At 50.5% G+C, this 8894-nt stretch overlaps 1 protein-coding gene across 1 annotated transcript; it reads left to right on the top strand.

The window, feature by feature from the left end:
- The first annotated feature begins 172 nt into the window (after window positions 1-172).
- On the top strand, window positions 173-7597 carry PSMA7 (proteasome 20S subunit alpha 7). Its single transcript, XM_053573448.1, has 7 exons — window positions 173-318; window positions 3182-3308; window positions 4204-4328; window positions 5230-5352; window positions 6139-6258; window positions 6908-6970; window positions 7372-7597. The coding sequence occupies exons 1-7, from the start codon at window positions 223-225 to the stop codon at window positions 7462-7464; spliced, it is 747 nt and encodes a 248-aa protein (XP_053429423.1). The 5' UTR covers window positions 173-222; the 3' UTR covers window positions 7465-7597.
- Window positions 7598-8894: the final 1297 nt, after the last annotated feature.

Below are 8894 nucleotides of genomic sequence, written 5' to 3'. Positions count from 1 at the left end.
CCCCCGCGCTGGCCGCGGGTGGTTCGGCCCGGCCCCGCCCCGGCGCGCGCCCGCCCGGCCCCGCCCACCGCCCCCTGACGCCGCCGGCGCCGCCTGACGCCAGCAGCGCGGGCCAGGGCGCAGGGCGGCGGGAGCGCGGGCGCGCGCCGGTCGTGAGTGTGCGCTTTTGAGGCGCCACGGCAGCGAGAGCTCCCGTGGTCTGGCCGCGCCGCCTCCGCCGGCATGAGCTACGACCGCGCCATCACCGTCTTCTCGCCCGACGGCCACCTCTTCCAAGTGGAGTACGCACAGGAGGCCGTCAAGAAGGGCTCGACCGCGGTGAGGCGCCCGGGCCGGGCTGGGGCCTGCGCGTGGCCAGGGGTGCGGGCGGAAGTGGGGCTGGGGGCCCCGGAGACGCTGGAGGAAGCTGAGAAGAGCGCTGGGGAGCCCGGAGAGGCCACGGGGGAAGTTGGGGAAGAAGGCTGGGGGTGCTGGGGACGCCGCTGGGGAGAGTGCCTGGGGGTCCGGGAAGGGCCGGCGGGGGCCGCGAAGAGGGCGTTGGGAGACCGAGGAAGCTGGAGGGCCCGAGAGGACCCCCCGGGGGGGTAGAAGACCGGGCCGGAGCGCCCTGGCTGCGCTTGCGGAGGAGCCGCGCGTAGGTCGCTGTGCTGACGGCGTCGCTTTGTCGTAGGAATGCTTTTTGGCAGATTATCCTTTCGAAACCAACACGATGGCGTTAGTGCGACATAGAAGTAACGACGTCAGTGTTGCTAGCGGTATAGGAAAGGGAGCCCAAGTCATAAACGTGAGCCGGTGGCCGGGCTGCCGCTGGGGTGCAGGAACAGGCCGGGCCACGCACCGGAGGATGAGCTTACTCTCAGACATAAGGGTCTACCCCGATCTGGGTGGATACTTGCTAGTGATTTTTGACAGGTGTTTTAAAAACAGAATTTGGCATTTGAACCAACTCCAAAGTGCCTGTTTTCCCTTCCTTCTTAGCATATACTGGGGGGGGATGTGGGGGTGCTTCCCTGCGTGTGAGCAGGTGGCTGTGGTGACGGCCATCTTGGCAGGTCACCTATGGGCAGCCCTGAGTTAGTACCTGACTGCGGGAGTGTGGGTTGTGCCCACGCAGAAGCTAGGGGAAGAGCTAGCCTACACTGGCTTGAATGTTCTTTAAGCAAGCAGGCAACTCCGGGGACATACCCGGACGCTCCCAGCTGGGGAGACTTCTTCCCATCCTAGGGAAGGCAGTCCCTCAGGTCCAGGTTGGCCTGGAGCTGATGACAGGCTGCTTCCGGGTCTGACTGCTCAGCTGGCAGGAGCGTTCTGCTCTGGTAAGATGAGCATGGACTACTCCTGTCCCTCCTCTTCCAAGTTTGTACTTCTGGTTTTGACTGGGGCTCCCTCAGTGAACGTAGCAGTGTGGTTTGAGATTTAGATTCAAGAGCTCTGTCTACTACTCTATTGGAAAAGCTGTATAATAGAGTAGCTTTATCACCTGGTACTTCAGAGGTTGGGATGGGCAGAGAGAAAGCAGCACACAGTTCTGTAGATTTTGAAGTGTTTTCATCTCCTGAATCTGTGCTTTGAAATTAAGGCCCAGAATCTACGTGGTTACCTAGCTGAGCTTACTAAAGAGCACTGGAAGAGGAGTTGCTGATATTCCCACCTCTCAGTGCCACCCCCATGCTAGCCAGCTCTAGCTGGCTACCCTGAACCCATCCAGCTTTTTTGGGCCCTCTGGGTCAGTTTGAAGGTCACCTGAGTCACAGGAGAAAGCTGCTGAGAATGGTGCTTCCCAGCCAGGCGTGCTTGTGTGTCCCCAGGGGTACTGGCAATGTGATTGTCCAAAACTGTGCAGAGGTGCTCCTGGCATCTAGGGAGTAGAAGTGGGGTGCTACCCAGCATCCTACAGTGCTAAGGACAGCAGCCACATCAAACAAGGAGCTGGCCCAGCTGCTGTCTTGCTGGGGGTGGGAAGCACTGCTCTAAAGCCAGAGGGACTGCTGTCTGTTTTTTCTTTTTTTTGTTTTTTCTTTTTTTTTGTAGAGACAGAGTCTCACTTTATGGCCCTCGGGTAGAGTGCTGTGGCCTCACACAGCTCACAGCAACCTCCAACTCCTGGGCTTAAGCGATTCTCTTGCCTCAGCCTCCCAAGTAGCTGGGACTACAGGCACCCACCACAATGCCCAGCTATTTTTTGGTTTTGCAGTTTGGCCGGGGCCAGGTTTGAACCCGCCACCCTCCGTATATGGGGCCGGCGCCTTACCGACTGAGCCACAGGCGCCGCCCTGGGACTGCTGTCTGTACAATTGTTCCTTTTGTTTCTCCTTCTGGCTGGAGAAAGTTAACTGCCAGTGACTATCCATGTATTTAATGGCTGTATCCCTCCCTACAGGGTCAGTCATAAATGGAGCTGTTGACCTTCCCCATTAACCATTGTTAATGGATATAGTTGTCCACTGGTAGCATATCAGGCCCTTCCCTATAGCTGTACACTTGGGTGTGCCACAGAGCCGGAAAGAGCGAATGGGCTTTCTTCTAACTTCTGGACTCCAGAAACACTGGCCTTGAGGTACTGCACTTGACTGCTGAAATCTCAGGCTTCAAGTCTTTGCATATGATTATGCTGGTGGTTACTTACTAGCTGTGTTGTAACTAAGACATGCAACCAGCCATTTCTTTATTTGGACACAATCTCCTTTGTCTCTGGGTAGAGTGCAGTGGGCATCATCATAACTCACAGCAACCTCAAACTCTCGGGCTAAAGCAGTCCTCTTGCCTCATCCTCCCAAGTAGCTAGTACCGCAGGTGCCTGCCACCATGCCCAGCTAGTTTCTGTAGAGATTTTTAGTAGAGATGGGGGGAGGCTCACTCTTGCTAGCTCAGGCTGGTGAGCTCAGCAGTCTACCTGACCCAGCCTCACAGAGTGCTAGGATCATAGGCATGAGGCACTGTGCCTGGCCCATACTAGCCTTTTAAAGGCATGGAATGGGTTGGACATCTGGGACCTATGCTGGCTCTAGGAGTGGTTACCGGTGGAAGAGGAGGAAGGGGCGTGGGAGAACACACCACACCTGCCCTCAGGGCTCTGCCCAGTGTATGCCCAGGGCATAGGTACACATCTGCTTCCAGTGCTCTGTGCCTGGCATAGGGCTTCATGTCACTTTCTCATGTTGTTTATGGATCTTTGTTGAAGGTTGGCGTTCGAGGAAGAGACATTGTTGTTCTTGGTGTGGAAAAGAAGTCAGTGGCCAAACTGCAGGATGAAAGAACAGTGCGTAAGATCTGTGCCCTGGATGACAATGTCTGCATGGCCTTTGCAGGTATGTGTCAGGACAACACCTAGTCTCTAGTCTCAGCCAACACAGCTTTGGAGATCACCTGGGAGGAGGGGCTGTTGCGAGACATGGAAACTGGACAAACAAAATCACTTAAAAGGATTTGGACTTTAACCCTCAATGAATCCCCAACAATAAAAAAAAAAGGATTTGGACTTTTAAGAGTAGGGCTGACCGCAGTTTCCTTGAAACACAAATAGCTAAATGAATGAAACATTCCCGAGCCACTTGTTGTTTCTCTTCCCGTGGCATTTTCTTGTGTTGGTCAGTTAAGATCTAGAGAAAGGTGGGCTTTCTAGAGCCAGCTCGGTGCCTGTGCCATGTCTTGTCCTCCCCAGCAGCAGCCAGGGCAGCAAGCTCAGAACACGAGCCAGGCCAAAACGTGTGCTCAGCACTGTGTGGTCACACCCAGCTCTTCTCTCAGCAAATCCAACCTAGGAAGGTCTCAATTCATGTCAGCAAAATGAGGGATTGACTTGACTTACAAGCTTCCCAAGAAGACTCAGCTCCTGTGTTTAAATGTGGTTTGGTGCACACAATTTTTCATATACAGATGTTACCTAAGGATTATTTGACCTATAGTTTTTTTACTTTATGCAGTCAAAAATATGGATTTATCAGGAGGATTAAATGCATTTTCAGCTGATGGTATTTTGAACTTAATAGGTTATGTCCCAGTAAGCCCCTTGTTAAGTCAAGGAGCATCTGTTCCTGATTTCTTCAGAAATTCTGGAGGCTGACTGGCTCCCTTGTTTGTCACTCAGAGTAATCTCAGTGCTAGGTTTCAAAGAACTCATTTTGGAATCTGCCCGAAATTGATGCTGTCCTGGTGGGGCCTGTGAGGCGTGGCCACAGCAGAACCTCTGTGCTCATGTTGCAGGCCTCACTGCCGATGCAAGGATAGTCATCAACAGGGCCCGGGTGGAGTGCCAGAGCCACCGGCTGACTGTGGAGGACCCAGTCACCGTGGAGTACATCACTCGCTACATTGCCAGTCTGAAGCAGGTGGGTGTCTGCCCCGCCACGTGCTATCGCTGTGAAACAGTCGCTGGTCGGTCAGGGAGTGTCCTAGCGCCATGCTGCTTGTGGATGTTTGCATTGTCACCTTAGTGGAGTCAGAAACCCGTATTTGTTCCACAGCTATCTTCATCCTGTACAAATTAAGCTTCAGTAGCGCTGTTCTGTTCTCATTTCCTGATACAGACCAGTCTGAATTCGTGTTGGGAAGGAAATGGTAGTTTTTGTTTTGTCATTCTAAATGTCCAGTCACCAAACAGTTGGGCGGATGCTAACAGCCACCCCCATTCCATGGTGAAGTGCCATTAATCTTTAAAACCAATGTGCATCCAGAATGCGTGTCTGCCTGTCACATTCCCAGGGGCCTGAGTCGTGCTCCATGGTACAATTTGAGGCGAGGCTTATAGAAGTGAAGGTACAGAAAGGAGAGGATGTTGAAAGCTGTTGGCTGATTGTGTTTTCCATTTGACTTGCTAATCACTTGAGTGGGCTTAGTGATCTAAAATATTTTCACATCTTCCCTATGTGCAGTCATTTCATCACATGTATTTTCTTTTATACATATATATATAATTTTTGTTTTATATTTATTTATAGAGACAGAGTTTCACACTTTTGTCGCCTTCAGTAGAGTTCTGTCGTGTCACAGCTCACAGCAACCTCTAGCTCTTGGGTTTAGGTGATTCTCTTGCCTCAGCCCCCGAGTAGCTGGGACTACAGGCGCCCACCACAATGCCAGGCTATTTTCTGTTGCAGTTTGGCTGGGGCCGGGTTTGAACCCGCCATCCTTGGTATATGGGGTCGGTGCCCTACCCACTGAGCCACAGGCACTGCCATCACATGTATTTTCTCACGGTCAGTGGCACTTATGTATCCCTCTTTCTGCCAGCGTTACACACAGAGCAATGGGCGCAGGCCATTTGGCATTTCAGCCCTCATTGTGGGTTTCGACTTTGATGGCACCCCCAGACTCTATCAGACTGATCCATCGGGCACATACCATGCCTGGAAGGTGAGTCATTACAAAACAGGGGCTTTGGGGAGTCTTGCCAGGAAAAGAGGCTTTGGAGGCAGTTGGGGGAGGTACCGGGCCCCTTGCTGTATGTAGCCTGGATCAGTAACCAAGTGACAGCCCAAGTTAACATGGTCCCACTTGTACAGCCTAGACATGTATCATAGTGGAGCAAAAACCAATACAGAACATTGCTGTTTGAGAGAAAAAAATCAAAAGGCAGCAAAGTGTAAAAATACAAACCAAAATTTCACATGGGTCTTGATGGTGAGATGGAAAGTATTTTTTGGTTTTTTTTTTTTTTTTTGAGATAGTCTATGTCGCCCTCAGTAAAGTGCTGTGGCATTACAGCTCACAGCAACCTCAAACTCTTGAGCTTAAGCAATTCTCTTGCCTCAGCCTCCCAAGTAGCGGGGACTACAGGCTCCTGCCCCAACACTAGGCTGTTTTTTTTCCCCAATTTTATTTATTTATTTTATTGCCAGGCTATTTTTCGCTGCAGTTGTCATTGTTTAGCTGGCCTGGGCTGGGTTCAAACCCACCACCCTTGGTGCATGTGGCCAGCACTGTAACCACTGTGCTATGGGCATCAAGACAGAAAGTACAGTTTTGTTCTAGTAAGAATCAGCACCATCTCCAAATACCTCTTTGCAAAGGAATTTGTGAGGGGCAGGGCTGGGCTATCAGCTAGCACATCTGGCCACAGCCTACTGGAGAACAGGGAGGTAAGCAGAGGCTGTCTCTGGGTTGGGCTCCAGCCACATGAGCACACACCTGTCTGTTCAGGCCAATGCCATAGGCCGGGGTGCCAAGTCTGTGCGTGAGTTCCTAGAAAAGCACTACACCGATGACGCCATCGAAACAGACGACCTGACCATCAAGCTGGTGATCAAAGCCCTCCTGGAGGTAAGTTTGCATCTGAAGTCTGGGTAGGGGCAAAGATACCACACCATGCTGGTGACTGTGGGTGGGTGACAGGGAAGGTGGGCACACTGGTAATGCCTGACATTGGAGTTAGCGTGTGCCAGGCCCATCCAGTGGGTGGTTTGCTGTGATTTGTTGCTGACATATGAAGGTCCTTTATAGAATAGGGGTGGTTGAGGCTTGTCTGAGGACACACGGGTTGAGAACCAGAGGCAGCAGGTGGTGAACTTGACCTTGCATCCATGGAGTCTCTTCTACTATAGCCATCACTCAGCCTTCCAGAGGCTTGGGCCAGGAAATGGAGGAAAAAACTTGAGAATATTGGTTCGGGTTGTGAGGTCTCAGGCCTTAAGACCTTGCAAGTGCTGGCCAGTGAAGCCAAAGAGGCAGAGTGGGGACAGCCAGGTCAGCAGGAATGCAGGCATCAGGTCATGGTAGTGGAGGGGAGAGTTAAGAGCACAAACACCAAGCAGGAGTCTGAGGGGTCAGACAAGTAAGACTGCATTTAGGACAAAGGCTTTGCATGCTGGACCCCACCCCACCCCCGCAATGCCAGGTTTGGGTACACACCTTAAATGAGGTGCTAACGTGGATAGAGGTGTCTAATGCTTCTCTCATCTTTTCCATCAAGGTGGTTCAGTCAGGTGGCAAAAACATAGAACTTGCTGTCATGAGGAGAGATCAGCCTCTCAAGGTAATCGCCCAGTTTGTCTGCTGTTTTTACCCATGGAAGTCTTTCCATGCTCAGGGCCACATAAGGCCAGTTCAGAAGGAAATGTCAGAGAGCCATTCTGTGTCTTAACATTAGGAAAGGGTCTTTCCAAGGCTTCCCACAGATGTCTAGAAGGAGTAATTCCTGTTTTCCTTTCTGGTTAGAGATGCCACTCACTTGTCTTGGACAGGAAAAGCTGCCAGCACCTGGAGCTTGGCTGAGCTCTTAACTCTAGCCTGGTTGAGCACACACTGCTGGGCTCCCCCACAGGCTCCAAGGGGCTGCACCATAAACTCCACTGGCCCTCACCCAAGGAAAGTTGGCGCCCTGGCACTCTGTGTGGCTTGTGATTAACTGTAAACATTTTTTTTTTTTTTTGGCAGATTTTAAATCCTGAAGAAATTGAGAAATATGTTGCTGAAATTGAAAAAGAGAAAGAAGAAAACGAAAAGAAGAAACAAAAGAAAGCATCATGATGAATCAGATTTCCTTGCCTATAATAATTTTTAAATTCAAATCATGGTTGAGTCTCAATTGTGTAGGCATTTCCATTGCATTCATCATTTATTCATAATGTCTGAGTGTCCTACAATAAACTTGCATATTTTTTAACCTTTTTAAGAGGATGTATATCTTTAGGTTAATCACTACAGTTCCTTAGAAAGTGGGATCTTTCCTGCTTATTTTCTCTAAGTTTTCTGTGAGCTTTTCCCACTGTTCCTTGTGGCCAGGCTCTAGTCTAAGTATGATTTGAGTTGGGCATTCCCCCTCGGGTCAGAACTGCTTTTGTTGCTACAGAGGAATCTGCATTCAGGAGACTCCAGTTTCTGTGTGGGATTACAGACAGAATGTCCATTTTCTTAAGATGTTCAGGTCCCACAATTAAGGTATGATGTGAAGGACACAAGAACAAGTAGCAGTAAGTTTAAGTCTTTGACTTAAGATCGGGCACCTGGCTCATGCTTGTGACTCCAGCACTCTTGAGAGGCCCGTGTAAGGAGGATCCCTTGAGCTTAGGAGTTCAACCAGCCTGAGCAAGAACAAGACCCTATCTCAGAGAAAACCTAGCCAGGTGTGGTAGCTGGCACCTGTTGTCCCAGCTACTTAGGAGGGCTGAGGCAGGAAGATCTCTTGAGCCAAGGAGTTTTAATTATGAGGCTAGGGTGACTGACACCAATGTACTCTAGCCTGAGTGACAGTGAGACTGTCTCAAAAAAAAGTGACTAAAAATTCTGCAGAACAACCAAAAAATAGCTGGGCGTTGTGGCGGGCGCCTGTAGTCCCAGCTACTCGGGAGGCTGAGGCAAGAGAATCACTTGGGCCCGGGAGTTGGAGGTTGCTGTGAGCTGAGTGAGGCCACGGCACTCTACAGAGGGCCATAAAGTGAGACTGTCTCTACAAAAAAAAAAAAATTCTGCAGAGCAGCAGCTATGTTCTAAAGTAGTTTTTGTTTCTGGTTTTAATAGACTTTGTTTTTATTTTGGTTCTGGCTCTTTACACCCCACCCCCAACCCCCACCCTTCCTTGGGCTTCCAGTGCAGCAGTGGTTTAAGTGTGGGTCTTCCACTCGCTTTGACCGAAGAATGCACGGAGGACCTTTTGGTTCCTTGGGTCACCCCTCCCCACTGCACTGTCATGCTGTCTGTCTCACTCAGCAGCTCCTCTTGGGTTTTTGCCATATAATATCTTCTAAGAAGTAAAGGGGCCCGGATACATTGTAGGCACAGCATAAAATATGTAATTGTCAGAGCAACTGTTGGTTTAAAATTAACATGTCTAAGCATAGTGGCTCAAGCCTGTAATCCTAGCATGTTGGGAGACCAAGGTGGGAGGATTACTTGAGACTATGAGTTGGAGACTAGACCAGCCTGAAAAAGAGTAAGACTCCTTTCTCTACAAATAATAG

The sequence above is a fragment of the Nycticebus coucang genome, chromosome 21 (genome assembly GCF_027406575.1).
Source record: "Nycticebus coucang isolate mNycCou1 chromosome 21, mNycCou1.pri, whole genome shotgun sequence".
NCBI classification, from domain to species: Eukaryota; Metazoa; Chordata; class Mammalia; order Primates; family Lorisidae; genus Nycticebus; species Nycticebus coucang.
Note: the sequence above shows the minus strand (reverse complement) of the source record. Positions and strands in the feature narration are given on the sequence as shown.